General features: G+C 40.1%; 2 protein-coding genes and 1 long non-coding RNA gene across 3 annotated transcripts in view; 1 reads left to right on the top strand and 2 right to left on the bottom strand.

Annotated features, from left to right (window-relative positions):
- LOC119214265 (E3 ubiquitin-protein ligase NEURL1-like) overlaps positions 1–3,043 on the bottom strand; it is a 28,001-nt gene extending 24,958 nt beyond the window's left edge. Inside the window, exon 1 of the mRNA XM_037465932.2 lies at positions 2,292–3,043. Coding sequence (XP_037321829.2) covers positions 2,292–2,325 — 34 coding nt within the window. The 5' untranslated portion in view covers positions 2,326–3,043. The remainder of the gene's footprint in view (positions 1–2,291) is intronic.
- Positions 3,044–6,701: 3,658 nt separating this feature from the next.
- Positions 6,702–19,677, top strand: part of sorcs3b (sortilin related VPS10 domain containing receptor 3b) — a 69,915-nt gene continuing 56,939 nt past the window's right edge. The window contains exon 1 of the mRNA XM_062566733.1: positions 6,702–6,772. The gene's annotated coding sequence lies outside the window, so the exon portion shown is untranslated. The remainder of the gene's footprint in view (positions 6,773–19,677) is intronic.
- On the bottom strand, positions 13,319–16,654 carry LOC119214266 (uncharacterized). The gene is made up of 3 exons (XR_005119959.2): positions 16,285–16,654; positions 16,121–16,155; positions 13,319–13,975 (listed from the first exon to the last, which is right to left on the bottom strand). It is a non-coding gene; the product is annotated as an uncharacterized LOC119214266 (long non-coding RNA).

The following is a 19,677-nucleotide window of genomic DNA, read 5'->3' as shown; positions in this document are numbered from 1 at the left end:
GCAGGACCTTACAGGCTAAATTACATCCCCACATCTTGTGTTTACAGCATTCAGAGCACACAGGTTAAACTTTGAATGAAGTTGGATAGGTAAATATATTGAATGATAAAAAATAGCACCTTTGATATAATGTAAATGACGAGTTAGAACCTGTGAGATCTATGTCACAATTTGTGTTTTTATTTTTATTCTTTCCTTTTCACTTTTCCTTCTAGCTGTAGTATGTCTCTCAGTCAGCAGGTGTTTTGACAATGCAGGAGATAACCCTCTGACCATATAAGCCCCACAAGGGAACTCAGGGAGGAAAGGGGTACAGAAAGCTTGAAGATAAATCTCTATCTGACTCAGTAACCCTTTGCACAGGATGGTACAGAGGGGGGGGGGGGGGGGGGGGGTACACCTGGGCATCTTGGACAATAGCTGTTTGAGACCAGAACCAGATCTCTCTTGGATGGATCACTTTGTGATACGTATGTAGTCTCCAGGTGCACCTGCGGGAATTGTTCATCTATCTTTTTTTCTTCTAAACAAATGTTCACTTTTTAACTTGACGTGCCGGATTCTTCTCATCAACCAACTCGGGGGGGGATTGAAAATCCCAACAAACCAAAAGGAGCTGATGGCTGTTAAAGTGTATTTATTGAGTCGTGCAACCTGACGCAGACGTCTGGGTAAACAGTGACCAGACCCCTGTCGTGATAAAAGAGCGGTGTCGTGACAAAAGTCAGATGAGCAATTTGGGAAAGGCTAATGTTACTTAATGCACAACCCGACTGGCTTGGCTGCCATTCATTGGATAGCACTAACACAGCAGAGACAAAGAAAGGCCCTGGCCAGTGTCACCTGGCCTCTTACGCTCTTACTCGTTTTTTTTTTTTATCCCCAGGCTGGGTCTCAGTAAGGAGCCCCAACAGAGGCCCTAATGGGGTGTGACGTACGTATGGAAGCCCGGTGGTCCTCTCTTACAGTACAAGCACTCACAGGATGTGTCCGACAGAGCCAAAGATGCGCTTTTAGCTTTTTAAAACATCTGTGCATCAGTTCTGTTTTTTTTTACAATGCTGTTCTTTTTAAAAAATCTTATGAAATATCTTCTAAATAGAGAAAAAACTCCGCCTGAAGGTCTCTCCAATGGACTGTTTCCTTCACAGGCAACATTGTGCTTTGTAAGTTATATAAAAGTAATACAAGGCTAGATAAAGTTTTGGGCCTCTGGAGAATATAGATTAAACATTTAAAGAGATTTCTTTGTAGTTTCACATGAGAAGGTTTTAAGCCCCAAAGCTTTCAGGTATATTCAAAGTATTGTAATGTACAGTACTTTAATGTTTGGGGCTGCAACCAACAAATATTTTAATTATATAATAATCCGAGATTATTTCAATGAGTCAATTGATCATTTGGTCGAGAGAATCATGAGGTCATCAAATGTTTTGTTGTATTCGACCAAGAATGAAGATCCCAAAGATTGTCACCATAGAAGACAAGGGATATTATTTTTTTCAATGAATCCAATGTTTGTTGTAATCTCAACAAAAATGCTCATTCAAAAAGGTTGAAAACACAATGATCATTTTAACCTCTGTCCTAACACACACTGTGTTATCTAAATGTCAGTTTGCAAAATGGGAGGTGCTGAATGATTCATGATCCCGTGAGCTGGACGGGGCCCCGACAACACGGCAGGGACGACATATTCAGGGGCCCTGAGTGACCATCTTTGCTTAAACAAGTACTTAAGTGATTATAAAATAGTTGCCGACTAATTTTCTGAAAGGTCAAAATAGGTAAAAAGAAATGTCCAATGCACCTGTTTGACACATGTTTCATCAATTGATATCCAGTATAAAGATAAAAAAGTTGTGACACAGTTTCCCAACATGGAGGCATTCAGGACGCCTGCAAGTGAATCACTTTCAAACAAATAAAACCAAACTACAGACCAACTTGGTTCTTTCTGACTTACTTTGCATCGTACTGGAAGGCAGAAGAACAGCCATGAGCAAAACCCATCTCTGGGATGTTTATATGACATGATCATGTAAAGGGATATCAATGCACAGCCAGTCGTGACTTACAGAAGGTGGGACAACTTGGCTTCTTTCACTTCTCTCTTCTTGTTTTTTTTTTTTTTAGTCAGCCAAGGACGCCTACAGTTTCCAACGCAGACAGCCTTGCGGCTTCACCAGCACGCTTCCAACACGACTACATCGTCTCCAAAACAAAAATCCTAATCACTTGATCCACAACCCTGATAAAGAATCAATACCCGTGGCGGCAGATGCCCTTACCGTAGAAGGTGTTCCTGGTGATCTGACCTCCCATGGCTGGATGCAAGGTGCGCGCTCACCTTCTTCTCTTTAACTACCCGCCGGATCCACACTGCTCACATTCAGCTGTGCGTCCTCAGCGGCGACATTATTACACGGACACGTATTACAAAAATAAATAATAAAAAAAAAGTCCCGACTGTCAGTGAGCGGCGGGTTGTGTCCGCGCAACAAACAAAAAAAAGCCTCCTCGTCGATGCGAAGCGGCGGATCCACGGCACTGTGCGGCGCGCTCCACGCCGCAAGGAGATCACGCCGAGAATAACACACGGGGTGGTGGAGGTGGGGCTTCCCGGGACTATTCACGCCGTGACTCCCGAAAGGAAGACATCCAGATGCGTCTGCAGGAGCCTTGGACCGACGGAGGACACGCGTCCGCGTCCTGGCTGCGTTCTTGACTTCTTTAGAGACTCGCCAGAGCGGGTTGTCGTGTCTCTGACTCGCTGCAGTCGCCGAGCGAGAAGGTCCCGTATTTCAACAGTTTAAGAAGTCCGAGAAGATGCACGGTCTACAGGTTCCTCACCCTTTTTTCCTAGAAAGTCACACCCACACACACACACCCATAGAGAGGACTGACCTGTTTGATGCCCGCACATACTTCTCTGTCAAAACACACGTGTTTGACTTGTTCTGCTTTCAGGTGAGATGTTGACAGATGGACATGTTCTAAAATGTGTTCGTTACTTTGGCAGAAACCCACTGAAACGCTGTTTGGAAGCTGTCCCGTAGTACAGAGATGTCCCACTGCTGGATGTTTGTTCCAACCTGCTGAAAGTTTAGGCCTTTGATGTATTCAAATATTAATCGAAGCAGTATCTTTACTCAACATAGTGTTTTAGAGCGTTCATTTAAATACTGATGCTGAATTATACATGTCGAAGCTGTGAAAACTATCAAATGTATAACATCGAGCGTCTCTGTTATTACTGAGTGGCAATTTAGTGAACATTTTTGAGGGACATTGTCCAAATAAAACACATCATTCAGTTTCGAGGATATCAAAGTATCGCCTCATTTTTCACGATTTGTCCTACAAACACCAGCAACAGTTGTCAGTGAGGAAAATACAGTGAAAAACCAAGTAAGATCTGAGCGACAAAACTACCTGAACAATTCGTTTGGGTTAAAGTAACCACAGGCGTGCCGTCGCAGAAGTACACAAATAGGCTGCCAATCAAACAATGTCGACTCCTCCTTCAACAGCGTTTTCCTGGGCGAGAGATTGCTGTCTATTGAACATTTACTGTCGGAATGCACCCACGTCGGTGAAAATATTTGCAGAGGCTATTAAAAGTAAAAGTATTCAAACGTGAAAGTATTCAAACGTGAAAGTATTCAAACGGTCCACCGATGATAAAGATACCATTCATGAATTTTATTTCACGCTCTTGGGCCACACAATGTTTCCTAGGACCACCTTTGGCCCACAGGTGGTACATTTGAGAAACTATGCTTTACATCATGTGCAATCTTTGTATGAACAGCTTAATGGTGTTTAATCAAATGAATTAACCTCTTGGGCAAACCCCTTATCTTTTAAAGTAAAATAGTGGCTCGTTCAAGGCGGCCACTTCCCCAGATGTGCCTTGTCGCTTTAGTGTTAACACGACCTGTGTCAGAAGCCAGGCCTGTGAAATACTGCATTGGCTTGGTAGCATGAGCTATATTCTCATGCTGTTTATACAAACTGATTGCGGTTTACTTCACTGTCTGTAAGCTATTTCCAACGCGGAATAAGCCATTCGACTGAGGGGTTTTGGTGGTTGGAGGTTGGGGGGGTTTATGCCGCATATTCCATGTCTATGAAAAGTTGTCAAACTGAATTCATTCGTCACAAGAAATTGTAGATAAACCAAAAATATCAAAGCGAAAAGTGTGAATTCATGGCATGGACCCCGTAGCTATCACAGTCATGCTTAATGGAGTTTGACGTGCCACCTGATCGCTGGGCTGTCACAATCTGATTGGCTGTTCTGTAATACAAGGAGAAGTGTTATTCACCAGCAATCACTCACTGAGGAATGTGGCCAAATATCTATCAATAATCAAAAACAATAAAGCCATGTCTTGAATGGGGCCTTGTATCATGTTTAACCACTTATAAATGGACTTATCATTTGAAATAAGTTTGTGTCTCTGTGGTCATTTCGCTCCCCTTTGTAGTCTTTGCCTATCTTTGTTAGTCCTCCGTGCCGAAATTGCAGTCAGTCTTCTTCTATTTGTGGTTATTTCAAGTGTTAATGGGCTGGTTCTAGGACTCTTTGATGATGTTTTGTGTCTCTCTGGTATCATTTTGCACTTCTTTGTAGTTCATTTTGCATCTCTTCATAGAAAAACTGTTTTCTTTTTTTTTTTGCATCTGTGGTTGTTTCATGTCTCTTTGTAGTCATTTTTGTGTATTTGTTTGTGGTTGTTTACTCCTCCATCAGGAACTGTTTCCTGTCTTGTCTCCCTGGGTCCCCGTGGGCTCCGGTTCAGTAATCGACCCACGATCGATTTAACTAAAGTACTACTGGACTCTCTGCAACTTTTAAAACTATTACTATTACCAAAGATCTTTATGAAATAGTTTTGAAGCTTTCGCTCAGAATTTGACACACACTGTCTGCCCTGACAGAATAGGCTGACACCTCCTCCCACAATAGATTATTTGTAGATGGGCGCCTGGCAGGCAGCAGCTGCCTGCTGGGCTGTGCTGGCGTGGGGCCTCCGCGGACATCTTGACAACCTTGTTTGAGGCAGCCGTTGTGTACTCTTTCTCTCTTCTGGGATGATGATGTTGAACAAAAACACTATTCAACTCGGGGAGTTTGGCCCCTCGCCCTGCAGCCAGATGCAAAACATTACAAAGCAACACAAGAACAGCATAAGATCCTCTGGGGGGGGGGGGGGGGGAGTGGCGTCAGAAGAAAAGGAAGCGTGCACCCGGAAGGCGTGTATGAAAGGTGAAATCGGGTTGTCACACAACGTTTAAAAGTGACAGCGACAGGAGGGAGTTACCAGGTTTATTGATCATGAGATGGTTATCAGGCAACGTTTAGCTAGAGGGGGATCCACAACATTCATGGAGAACTCCATGCCAGAATCCATTCTGTTGATGGACCAAATAAGCGCTCAGAAAGAATTTTAACCTCAGTTGTTCTCTCTGTCTCTCTGTGTCTCGACATTTAGGGTAAAAAATGTGCAGCAGATAAAAAAAACACACATTCAACACGCAGGTATTCATATGCTTTACTCTCAAAATCAAAGGCCTTTTGTACTTCAGCTGTTTTTAAGTAAAGGGTTGTGGATTTAACAACATCAACTAAAAGCATTTTAAGCTTGGTTCAGATTTTATTTGGTCTGGTTTGCAGCGATCCAGACACTGTGCAGCTGCAAGGATCATCATTATGATGTGCTTTGAGCCCAGAGGGATTAGAAATGTACTCCTTACCCATTCAATAATTCTTTTAATTTTTCGCCGGTTGTCCACAGCGCTGGTGCTTTGCCTTTTCTCAAAGGGTAAACGCCGTTAACATGTAACCGATACGGATAAACACACCCAAACCAAACTTTACACCCTGATTCCTGGGTCAGGAACAATGTTTTCCATGTAGGGTAACCGAGTGGCAAGACCCAAGGGGAGATTAATGTAGTGGCTTCAAAATATTTAGAGTGACTGTATTTGATTGGCAGCACTGTTTTAGGTCATAATAATATACTCTGTATGTCTGCAAAGGTTACGGGACATTTCCTTATGGGAAACTGGCAAAGATGAAATTATCTGGTATTTGCCTTTTTGGAGATAAATCCATTTCAAATAATATTGTCAGATTGTGTATTACTTATTGTACTTTTAAACTACATATATGTGTTTTTTTTTGTTTCAATTCTTATTTGGTTGGTCAAGACCTATAGCTTCATTTGACACCTAAATTACATTGGAAACTCATCATTTGCTTTACTATAAAGTAAATGTGTTATTGTTGTCTCCCCTTAATGTTAAATCAAAACTCTGGTGACATATCAAGAACTGCTGGATGGATGCAGAGTTGCACCTCACAGCTCCATCGCAGACTTCTCCAGACACCTTAGGTTAAAAGAGCTGATATTTTACAGCCACGGTCCTGCATTAAATAAACATCACATTTCTCAACTCATGCACCATAATAATCAGGTGTTTGTAACCAAACAATTGCAACGCGGGTCCAGTCATTGTCCTTTACATTTTCCTCAGTGAATATGCTTTGTCGTAAACAAACGACAGTCCCACCACGTCGCCAGAGCACCGCGAGGGAGGAATATAATGAGGTATTCAGGGAAATTTGACCGACGTTTAATGTTGGCTTCCTTTTCTTTCTTTCTCTGGATAGACGGCAGATCAGCAGATCAACGGAGGACAACAGTGGCTGATTCTTCTGCGGCTGTCAGTCAAACTTTACCGGAGCTCTGACTGGCATGGGGTGAGTAAAAAGTGACAAATGTCATCTTGAAAAGTTGACATAACATGGCAGTTTTTAAATAGGCCTACATACAGTAAGCTATATATTTATAAAGTCCTTTATATACTGATTCTGTGTTCAGAGCAAGTCACTAACTATGATTATGTTAACTTAATTGCATAAAATCCCATGAGTTCCAGGAGGGTCTAAGGCTGCATAGTATGAAGGGAGCTCACTGCTAGACTGGTAAAAGCATAATACAAACACCAAAAAGAGACCAATTTAGCTAAGACTTGCACGTCGTAGCAAGTCGTAGCAAGCTAGAGTGTAACTGCTGCACTTGGTTTGTAGCTCTATTTTTTTGTCAGTTCTTAAAAATCTGTGCATATTGCCTTCAACAATTACACATTTCTGGTAGAATAATTTCCAATAAAACCAATTGAAATGGTCCAATTCTGCTCTTTACCGTGACCAAATATTTAATGTTTGCATTTTGGGTTTATTTGGGCGATAGTGCTCTGGGAGTGTTTCTATGATTGCAGTTTTTATAGTGCTTCTCTGGAAGTGGAATTTTAATTTTAGACGTTTCTTTGCCCCAATAGTTCTGCTAAATTGATGTTTTTATGTTTTTTTTTGTGTGGATGCAATAAAAGAAAGCTTATTGTGTTTCTTTTGATGTGTAACTGCCCAAAGGTTTGGCAGATCCTAAGAAATGTTGGTGCATGGGTTTGAGAAGAATTTGTGTTTTGCCTGAGGAAAACTTTTTTTAATGAATTTACTGTAACCCATGGGTTTTGTTGAAATGAGCTTCAGTTGTTCATCACTGTTTGGTATCCCTAAGACCCAAGGCTGTAGCAAGATTGCTAATTTTGTCTTAAAAGCTTCTCGTCTTTAAAATCTGTTGATAAAAGTGCCTTAATGAAGTTGAGAAAAAAAGAATAGACTACAGTATGTCTGTATAGTATAGTTTCTTATATTTCAATATAGACTGTATGTGTATATATATATATATATATATATATATATATATATATAAAACATTGTTTTATTGCCCTTATATATATATATAGATATATGCCCTTATATATATATATATATATATATATATATATATATATATAAGGGCAATAAAACAATGTTTCTGCAGATGCTACAAGGTGTTTAAGGCTGAATTACTGCTAATAGGTGAAAATAAAGTATTCTTCAACAAAAGTAAGATGAGATAATAAAACGTATAAAACAATATGGGATTATTTATTTATATTTATATCAATATCTTATTCTAAGTTACAAACACTTTATTTAATAAAGATTGCTCCTGGGATATCTAGAAGAAACACCTACTGTATATATCTGGTTAATTTGAGCGGTTGGGAGGGAACATAAAATCTTGTAAAAGAAGCTCAGTGAGTCTGCAGAATTACAGCATTGCACATTTTTTTGGACAGGGGATTTTTGCCATCATGTGATGCTGTAATCAATAACCATATATGGTCGTTATGGAACATTTATTGGCGCTTGTGAAAACAGCATCTGAAAGTGGGCCTTCCATCATTTATATTGCTATGGAGTTTTCAGATGATTACAATTGATCTTGAATTCAAGCCACGTGGGGTAAAAAAAGAACCAGGATCATCTCAGTCATGATTCAAATATCAGTTTGATTTTCATCATCATATCCACAGTTTCTCATACAATGGTGAGAATTTCCAAAACATATGATGTAATTATCTCATTGAACATTACTCTTTCCCTCAATTGTGCGTATACATATGAGTACCACTGCGCTACCTGTAGTTCAAAGCAAATAGCATCCGTTCTGCAGATGTCGGCTTAGGAAATCCAATTCAATGCAGCCTTTTTATCTCATCTCGGTAAAAGCACCTGCATTTTTTTTCCCGCTGAGGGCTAACTGAATAGATGCATTAAAGCAAGAGGAAGAGCCCATTAATCCAGATACTCACTATTGTTGTTTGGTTATGCAACGTGATAGTGAGTAGTCATTTTTGAACTAAATATGTTCTACTTAGCATTGAAACCCCACGACATCGTAGTCCTGCTGTATGAAGGAAAAAGCTGTTTACAGTCTTTCTGCCATTATTAGTACTGTATCATAAACAGTTTAAACCCTCACTAATATAGAGCCTGTAAAGCATTGCTGGAGTTTTTTTTCTGTTAACAGAAGCAAACAGTAGACCAACCATGATCAAAGCAAGTTTGTAATGAAAAAGTACATGTATAATCACTAAATATTTGAGGTGGTCCCTCCAGCTTCCGCCCAATGCATAATTAAAGCGTGTCATATGAATTCATAATGATATAATCACAATAGAGGACATGACACTAACAGTTGCTCATGAGGTGTAACACCTTGATATCATGCTGCTGCTCATATATATGTTTCAAAGGAGTCAATGTGTAAGTTCCTTTGAAATAATATTAGTAAAGTTAAGATTCTCTAGTCGCTAATGTAGCAGCAAAAACCAATTTGTTATATAAAGTTATAGGGGAGTAATGTCTTCCTGAGCAGGGCATGAACTCCTTTCTCTGTGTTGTAATGGAATGATAAATTCAACTGTTCATCTTCTGCGGAGCACAATGTGCGCTTTATATTTCCTGAAAATTGTCCAATTTAATGTTTCTTCTGGATTGAATTGATACAGCAGCCAGCAGTGGTGCTATTAAAAAAAACAAATCATAGTCAGAACCTTATCATAATGCTAGAATGGAAGTTCAGTTATTTTCAATCCCAAATTTAAGCACAGACTATACATTAACTACACTTAAATCTGCACTTAAAAAATGTACTTAAAAATGGAAAAAACAATTGTAGCATTATGATACTTGGTGCAAAGATTTGTTTCATCATAAAATGCATGATTTTGCTTGCCATTTTAATTTTTGGAGAAAATGGAAAAACCATGTTTCAATCCCCCACCATTTAGCAGTTGATGATAATACCCTCGTGGGAAACACCGTTGTAGAAATTCAGATTTTCTTTAGGGTTGAAAGAAACCTTAGGGGTTGATATCAGGGACTATGGAGTGTCTTGGTGAGACCTGTCTGATCGGGCCAAGGATCTAATGGTGTTTTTTTTCTTATTTTTTTTCTCATCCCCCCAAAGGCAAAGGCAAAGGAAACAAGGTGAAAACAAGGTTGGATCTTCATTCGTTCATTGGGTATTAAATCTTAATCAAGATGAACATTAAATAAGGTTAATGAAGTTCAGTGCAGTCTTCAGTGACAGATAAATACCATTGAGAAGCGACTTGATCCCGAGATCCCAATTCCTATCCAATCCAACCTTTGGGATATTGTATATTTTGCTTACTCAAAACAGTTTTTTAAATGTGCACTAACCCTAATTATGATTAGAAGCTGATTACAGAAGCTTAGCAATAAGACAAAAAACCTTTTTCTCTGATAACTAAAATAATGAAATCGTGTCCTGTAATATTCAGTATGAGAGTTGTAACGAGAGAAGTGTCAGTACGGAACGCCTGTGGGAACATTTTCCGCGACCTCAGTTCAACCTCAGCAGCGTGCTTGAATCAGGTTGAAACCAGACAGCAGCGCTTAACGCGTGTGGTGTAACCTGCACCGCCTGCTGCAGTGTGCCAGTGTTGTGGTGAGGAAGCTTGTTGTTGCCTTTGAACATCAGGATCAGTCGATCAGCCCTTGAGTAACCCCCAATAATCAGGTTTCAATTCACCGCTTTTCTCTCATTGACATCTCTCTCTCTCTCTCTCTCTCTCTCTCTCTCTCCATTACTTGTTTGCATGCTTCTGCTTTTTGAGTTGGCGAAGAGGGACTCATTTTTAATGCTGTGTTTATCAACAGCAACCAACAATGTGACTACATATCTGCCCTCTAACTTCTTGTGGGACCAAGTTAAAGGAAAGTTTCTTTCAGGTGCTATTCTGTGGCTGCTTCACTTAGAGTTTTATTCACTGCTCAATTGAGACGGAAGTTGAATTCCTTTTGACCAGAGTGGGTTCTGGCCATGATTATATGGAGGCTTACGGGAACTAAAAGTTGCACAAAACGTGTGAATTGGCCTAATCCCTTGGGGATGGGAAGGACGAGGGACATGGAAACTATCAGCACCCACGGTGTGTTCAGGGGTTCTGTAGAGGGGGATTCACATGGGCTCAATACAAGTGTGTTTTACAAAGCAAAGTGAGATTGATACAATAAGGTGTGACCTTTTAAATGTCTGGTCTTCACACGACACCGAAAGGTTTCACTCACAGGGGTTTGTTCGTTAAGGTCAAATACTTTCTCTGTTACAGACAGAACTGGCAGCGATACAAAGGCATACAGTTGATTCCAGTTCAAGTTTTAACATCGTATTCTACAGATACTATTGATAAAATTGATAACTTTCTGCCGGTAGATGATCCCCTCTACCTCCTTAGAGGTGATATCCATTTCAGGAGATTGTAGCATTACAGGAACATAACAAATTATAGCTGAAATGATGTCAAACATTTCTTAACTTATTAGAAATTTCCAAGAGAAACCTAACAGATCTTCAAGGCTTCCCAAACTGCACAGTTAGGTCGGAAAGATTCATTGGTGCCTTCGGTAATTTCTAGTGAGGTAACGCACTGATTTAATGCCTTCTGGTGAGAATCACCGCGGTTTTGGCATGAAGCAACATGGAAAGCATTTAGAATTGTTGACATTTCCTTCTCAGCTTTTTGTGTTGGTTTGTAAGAATGACAAGATTTAGGCTGCTATTTCGCCGGCACGTTCTTGATCGTTGCCCTTTGTGAATCTTTTGAACTGACATCGGTGGGAAGATGTGCGTATGAAAGTCCTTCATACTTTTATGTTACACGTAACTTTAAAAGAAAAAAAACTCCTCCTCCAACGATGATGGGTGATGTACAGAGTTTTTGAAGAACATTTTCTGCTACGAGAGTAGATGGATCCCTGCAAGTCACAGCGGTGGACATCGGAGCTAATGGAGCGAGGAGCCATCTCCCAGACAGGTTTACAAGGCATTGTATACAAACTTTAAACTTATTTCCACACGCTTTCTAGAACTTACTGGCAAACCCACCTGGACATTGAACTGGAAATAAACTTCATAAGCTCAGAACATTTGTTCTCGTCCTCCAGGATAAACAGTGAACCCAGAGATGTGACTGCATCCGTGGAAAGTCGCTCTCTGTGTCCTCAAAATCCTTCTGCAGCTCACGGGAGGCAAAGGATTTACACAATGCCTGTAGAGGTATAGACGGTGTCACAGGTTTGAATGATTTGAAATGTTTTTTTAGCACTCTTCCAAGTTTGATCACTCAATCTCGTTTAAATCGTCCCAAATCATAAAAACAAAGATGTTTCCTAAAAAGAATGTTGCAGTTCTGTTATAATGCACATTTTGGTAACTAATCATGTTTTTGACGCATACCATCATAATCTAAAAACCAAAAAATGTCACATATATTGAGAGGTGTAAAGATTACATTATTTTACTGCAATGCCATTGAGTAGAAGCATAGATTAGTGTACTAGAATGTCATCAAAAATATATCAAAGTATAGTTCTTGCTAATAATAATATTTCTACATTCCACGTTCTATTGGTACGGTCATAAATGGTCTACTTCTTCCTTTACTGAAACTCAAGGTCCATGAACTTCCACCTAACGCCACCTAAACGTGGGGGAGGAGTTTGAGTGGCTCAGTGCTCCTGTGATCTGTGTGGTCTCTGTGGCACAAGCCACTTGTTTTTTCTGTGCCATGATGTTAGCTAGTTAGCTTCCAGCTGCCAGTTGATACACACTCACATATTATATTTTTTTATACATTTTGAAGAATTTACATTTGCCTGAGCACCTCTCTTCCCGGTTTAAAAACAGTAGTATTCATATAGTATTTTTATAGTATATATTAGAAATGTCCTTGCTCTGACTGCTGTGGTACACAGGGCCCTAAACAGCCTCTTTTTCTAATAATAGCTGTTTTCCAGAGAATTCTGAGGGGAAAGTCGCGAATGACAGCATAAACCACCAATCACGACCGTGAGATATGTGACCGCCCCGCCTGCTTCCAGGTGACAGTCGTCCATCTCAACTGACCAACGTCTTTTCAAAGCACTTTTATAGAAATGCAATTCATGTCTTTGTGTCCTTTTCGCACTGGACCCCCCCCGGGGCGGGGCGGGTCCGCCTGCCATAGGTCATTGGACGCTTCTGGTGGAGGAAAAGTTTTGTTTGGTTGCAATCTGCAACTTCCCTGAAGGTGCTGCCAGATGCTGCAGACTGGCCCTGTTTTACTCAGCGCTGCATATTCACAGATTAAGCAAAGTAGCATCATGTGTCCTCATGTGCTTTATTAAGCAAGAAGTCATTTTAGAGACCAAATCCTGCAACTTAATTTAAAATGGCATTTGAGTGCTCATTTTCCCAAATCGTAACCAGTATCTAAATATTTGATATAATGATATTTAAATGTCAGTTCATATATTAAGAGCTAACTTTAATGCATGCTCCTTTTTTTTATCTTTGCCCTTTTCATCACATTTATTTTCAAAGTAACCGCGTAATAAGAATAACGATGCTCCACTCCAGAGTACCGGTTCCTCCATGTGACAAACAGATGCTCTCTTAGTCACTTTGACTTACAATTAATAAGTTGTCAACAAGGCGAAGCTGACTGGCTGCTTGTCTCCTCTAGAAACAAATGGGTTCGCATCCCTTCCTCCTCTTCCACTGTGTACACAAACCTCAGGGCTTCTACAACCGTACAACGATAATACAGTAAAATCAGTTAGATGAAACATAATAGTGGTAATAACTGTAAAAGTAGTTTTGATAATAACAAGCAACAAGATGTATCGGGGGAAGCATATTCATATGGGATGATTTATTATTTTTATTTGTATAAGTCTATTGTTTGTGTGAGCAAGATTTTCCATAGTTGTGTGAATGATTTAAAGCTGGACCACAACGTGCAAATTGTTGGGGGCAGATTTACTCTCTTGTTCCGCCTGTTGTTTCCGTGCTCTCCAAACAGATGCTCCATCCGATCTCTTCATACTCGGCTGAGCGGTGGGAGTTGCTCACTGTCACTCCGTGGCCCCCGTTCAAAGACGTCTAATGTACAGGCTGTCATTCAACACGATGGCTTTCATGAGTGTGTGCGACGTGTGTGTGCCCGCTGGCTCCTGAAAGTACGCCGACCGACTCCTTTTTCTGTATCGCCTCCTTTTTTTCTGAAAAAGTGTTGAAAACTCAGTCACAAAAACAGTTAATAATTGTGCAACACGTCACTCATTACAGTTTTGTACATTTGAAACACTTCCACCTCCAGCAGAATATTGGTTTGTTCAAAGGTTTCTTTGTCACGATTGTGCGTCTTTGTAAGTTGTAACGACATTTATTCATAATAAATGTTTTCCGCGCTCAGAAGAAATCAAGACAAAAGAGAAATCTTTAGACTTTATTTGTTTTCATTGGCAAATTGGCACCATAAAAGTATGTAGAAATAGCAGTCCCTGTTGATGCTTTATACATTCATCCCTTTCCAATGCAGTCGAATTCTAGATTCGACTGAGGTTTATTGCCATTTATATGACATTGACATTGAAGACAATAATGTCCTCGGAAAGTGTAAGTCACACTTGATCAAAAGTATCTGTATCATGTCCAGATTTGAGTTGAGATTTCCGAGAAAAAACGTTATTTTTGTTAAACACCAAATCAGCAGGCCAAACAACATTTAAACCTGTGCTTTGTTTTACACGGGCTTGCATGCACCCACACACACAACAAGCATGATTGATTAGTTATAGACACAGCTATGAATCACGTAACATGACCAAAACCATCTATTATAAGTTAAAATGACAATTTAAAGATTAGCGTGTCAATGCAAAAGGAGTAGTCTTATGCACAGCACAGTGTTTCTCTCGCCTGTGTCTATACTTATGACACAGTTGGTCTTCAGCACATCTGTCTTTACTCATACTTTAAAGCTGACATCATCTCCACACAAGCAAACCCACGCACAAAACGCCCACTGTCCATCACAAGCACAGGCCCCGTGGACACTTGAGCCAAAAAAACCTGATTCTGAAGAGTATGCGGATGAAGGAGAGGGCAAATGAATCAAAAATCATCATGTTTGAGACAACCACCCGGGTCCAGGAATCGGAAACCCCAAAGCAGGCACGTCAAAGGTCACCGTGGATAGAAAAAGAAACACAATATTGTCTCTGATTTTGGTTGGGACCCATTTTTTGTGGAACATGTTTTACTTTAACCATGTTCCACATGAATCACACTAATAAGGCTTGAGCTTGATCACCAAGGATACAGATAAAAGAAAATGCCTAGGATGTTGCACTCTGTTGTCAAGGAAACTGGTCAGAATTGGCTTGATGGCTATGTAAGATCACAGGAAACCGCTGACTAAAACCGTCGGGTGGATTCAGAGACAAAATCTTCATCCTCTAATGTATCTAGTTAATTTGTAAATGTTGTAAAATAAAATACTACCTGAATATGCAAATCAGAAAATGCAACTTCACACTATTGCAGCTCATATGCAACAGTCACTTTAGTGAATGTGGATCTAGAACAAATTCGTGAAAGATGTGTCTGCGTCACAGGCATAGAAGGCTCTCTATGAGCAAAACTGAGACTCATTAATGATGTGAGCAAAGTAAACGCATCACAATAAGCATGCTTACAGATTTTCATGCAGCAGTTGAGTCTTCACTCTCAATCTTTTGCAAAATGTATGTTCAAAATCTACAAAGTCTTTTTATGTGGGATGTTTTTTATTGGCTCATATTTTGCTGTCAATTAATGAGGTGTTTTTTTTCCCTCCAGAAGCCAATTAAACGATGGCCTCTGTGTTTCCATCCTCGCCAATATTCTAACAGTTCTCTTTTATAAGCACACAACTATCTCACACCAATTACTGTCTGTCTTTTCAAATACATGCAAGTTAAAGTTGTGGCAAATTAACTCCAGCTTATCCTGGGCACTCATGTGGACCCACCAACTACTACTGTATATATTATTTAGTCATTATTTCATCCTTCAGTCAAAGTCAGTGATTTCCCAAGGGTAATGTGATGAGATTAACCTGACCCAGCTCATAATATCTGACTCAGCTTACAATGATGTAGCCGTTTATCTGTTGTGTGTGTGCATATTGGTGTCTCTGCAGGTTAGAGAGAAAGAGAGAGGATCTGTTTTTTTTACTATAGATGAAAAAAATAAAAAAGTGGTGAAATACAAAACCACAACACTCTCTGTAATCAAAGTCACCCCGTATGTAAAATAGCATCCTCCCAATGATCTAGCCCCCTCTAGTGTGTAAAGAAATTACTATGTAGGAGACTCTTTACCTTGAGGGTCCTCTTTAGACATTCATACATCAGACCTGGAACAGAAGATGTCAGTGTATTATTCAAATATTGCAGAATTGCAACATATTTTGAAGACTAAAGAATGAATAACACATCAGTTCAATGTCAGGTTACGTCTCGAGTGTGTGTGTTTTTCCTCATACCTCCGGACTCCCCTGCAAACGTCTGCCCTCAGTCTCTTCGCCTGGTCTTACTCTGCTGTTGCATGCGTTTGCTTTTCTGATCAACCAATACATCCAGAACCACAAAAAAAGGTTCTTTCAAACCACTAGGGGGCACTATGAAACAACACAGCCATTAAAAAAAAATTAACAAGAGAGTCGTGAGAGATGTTTATTTCTCCAGCGGTAGCTGTTTGTTGCTGTGTTACTGAAAATGATATTCCAAACAAACTGGTCTGTTTGGTGCGTTTCTCCCCTGCTATTCCTCTGATTTGCCCTCGTACCAATTTTTTCTTCCAATCTTTTTTTTCCGTTTCTGTCTTTCTTTCTTTTTTTCTAAACCAACTGGTAGTTATGTTGTCTGGAATATGCTAATCTCCTATGCTCCGGCAACTCCCTGGGTGAAGATCACTTATTAAAAGCATAGTTGGGAGGGTTTATGCAAATTGAGTCAAATCAAAGCAAGCTTTCCCTTGGTTGGTTACCTCTTTGCATACATTGTGAATGGTGAGACCAATATTTTATTTCTGATATTCCTTTTTTGCGGAGCCTGTGCCATTTTCCCATCACCTTCGAGCCATCCTCGTTGTGTATTTAATGTTAAATTCATGTTGCTCTGCTTCCTTTCTCTTTTATTTATTTTTTGCCGCCATGATGCTGCAGACACAGTTTTCTTCTGTGCAAAAGGAGAAGTTTCATTTCCCGTTGAGTGGATTGACAGATTTGTTAGAAGGAAAAGATGGATAATATCCGCTGTGGCCAAAGGCTGCGGTGAAGTAGTCTGACACAGACACTGATTAAGCCTCTTGAGATCTGAGGGGATTGTGGGTCTTAGTTGTGAGAGAAAAGGAGAAACAAAAAGAGATGAGTGAGCAGGCTAAAGAACCAGATAATAAATTGGATTGGATGAGATGCAAGGGTCCTGTGGGTGTCGGGCGGGCTTTTGTGTAACATGTTGTTTAGGTGGGAGGAAACCATCCGTAGTGCTTCCTTAAGTCCAGTCTATCAGTGGCAGTGAGGAAGGGACAAGCAGACCTCCCACCAACAAGGGGGGAACGAAATTGGGGACAATGTGCTGCATTGTTCTCGGGCAGAGTTGGCTTCTGATTTCCTTGTCATTATTTCGGAGAGAAAGAGCTCAGATTGACCATTACGTACTTATTGTAATGAAGGACATGATTAGACTCCTTGACATGCATATGGGTTTATGTTTATACCACAGTAATGCGCAGACATTTGACTTCCACAATCACCCCTGCCCTTTAGTGCAGCTTCAGCCGAGCAAAGGTGAGTCCTCAATGTTCCATATTTATATTTTGGCGATAAATTAAGTAAAAAGAGCAGAGGTCAATGTCTGCCCTCCGGGCAAATATGCAACCTCTGCAGTCTTGCATTGGGTACTAAATATCACGAGGTGTTCCTATTACTGGTGCAGATTGTAGGCAAACTGGGAATTATCATTTTAAAGTATTAGGACATCAGTCATTACTCAACCGTTCACTGCAGCCAAGCAGCACGATGAATTAAATATATATTGAATGTTTGTTCAGCTTTCAGCGGCAGGAAGGCACATTTAGCCATGCTTTACGAATGGATTTTTGCACGGACAAGTAAGAGTTAACATTTTTACCATCTTTGTCCTGGCTACATGAAAATATTCTCTGATGAATACCACTCCTCAAAGCTGTCATGGCTTAGCAACAACTGTATTGAAGCCATTACGTCCTTCCAACTTTTTATTTCATTGTATTTTTGAACAGGCATGTAATACGTGAGCTAAAAAATGAGCTACCTTGAACTACATCATACTGTATTCTACATGTACACATACTAAAAGTAATTATAATGTGCACATAACTATATTATACTAAATGTTAAATTACTACCCTGCAAACAAAAGATTCCTCCGTGTCTTTGTGGGTCAATTTAGTAAACTTTGCCCTGTAAAGGGATCACTTGAGCACATTTCAGCATTTAACCCGAGCATAAACCCCATCAGGCGGTAGCAGCAGCTGTGGATGATTCCTTAATCCAAGCAGACACTGGGAGACGGATTCAAAAAGACAGAGAGGCTTCCAACAGCAGCCTCTCTACTCCTACTGCACACCAGCAGGGAACTAATTTGACCGAATGCAAAGTCTAATTGCAATGTTAATCAATTACAGAGACTCAAAAGCCCAATTTTTATGCCTACCATTTGTGGCTGGCTTGCTCAGTTCCTGCAGTTTTAAATCACTGGACCATATGAGGTTTGCCCCCCCATTGTAAGAAGATGAAATTAGCCCACTCTACTTTTATATTTACTTAAAAACAATGATGTTCTTGTGAAATAGCACAATGTAGGCGTGCTGGGATTAACAGAGTCAGTGAACTTTCACTTCTCTGGCTGCACACCTGTCCGTTTAATCACACATTCAAACGCTTATCGGTTTACACCGTCATCACCTCACCTTTTAGCCCACCGCTACGCCTTGTTACCGTGGCAACCTTAATTCCTTTATTTGGGAACCTGTCCCACTTATCAAGTTCTGGTGAATTATATCCCAGAGAGTCATCTACAATAGTATGTACACAACAGTAGTATATAGCACGTTGAATGTTTACTGGATTCCTGTTGATATAGTTACACAGATTCAGCACTGCATTAATGGTGAACGCAGTTCAATAATGTCAGTCTGGATGAAAGCAGCCCCCCCATGGAAACCATCAGAGGGCAATCGATGTGCTTTCATCCCCAGGACGGAAATTGCACTCATATGGCTCAGACTCTATGAAGGTCCCCCATCCAAAGCCAAATCATTAACATCAAACTTGCAGGAAAGATATCAAAATGTCAGTCTGCCCTGCAATCTGTTGGTAGATGAGTATTGCCTCTATTTCTTATACTATTTCGGTCTCTTCATATCAACTCCTGGCATTGCCGACTGAAGAACAATTTCCCCCTGCCCAACATGACTGTATTGAATATGGAGAGTTGTGCATGTTAGTATTGTTGACAATACATACATACATATATACGGACATATGTACATGCATACATACATACATCAATATATAAATACATATTGTACATACACACGTTTATATGATTCATTTATTCCCTTATGACGTCTAAATGAAAGCAGTCTGCGCTCTATGTTTCTCAATAACTAGTCATTACTGTCATGGTAATTATAAGGACCCAAGAAAGGGAAAGTATTTATTAGTGGTCCTTTATTTACACACTGATCTGTGTAAAGGAGACCCCTATTAGCTGTTACACCTCCAAAACGCATGATGGGTAAAACTTTTACATTTCTCACTATAGTACATTCAAGAACAAAAGAAGAAAGAGAGACCAGAAATATTTTATTGTAGCAAAAAGTGTAGTCAAGC

The sequence above is a fragment of the Pungitius pungitius genome, chromosome 13, assembly GCF_949316345.1.
Source record: "Pungitius pungitius chromosome 13, fPunPun2.1, whole genome shotgun sequence".
NCBI lineage: Eukaryota > Metazoa > Chordata > Actinopteri > Perciformes > Gasterosteidae > Pungitius > Pungitius pungitius.
This window is presented reverse-complemented; position numbering and strand designations above follow the sequence as displayed.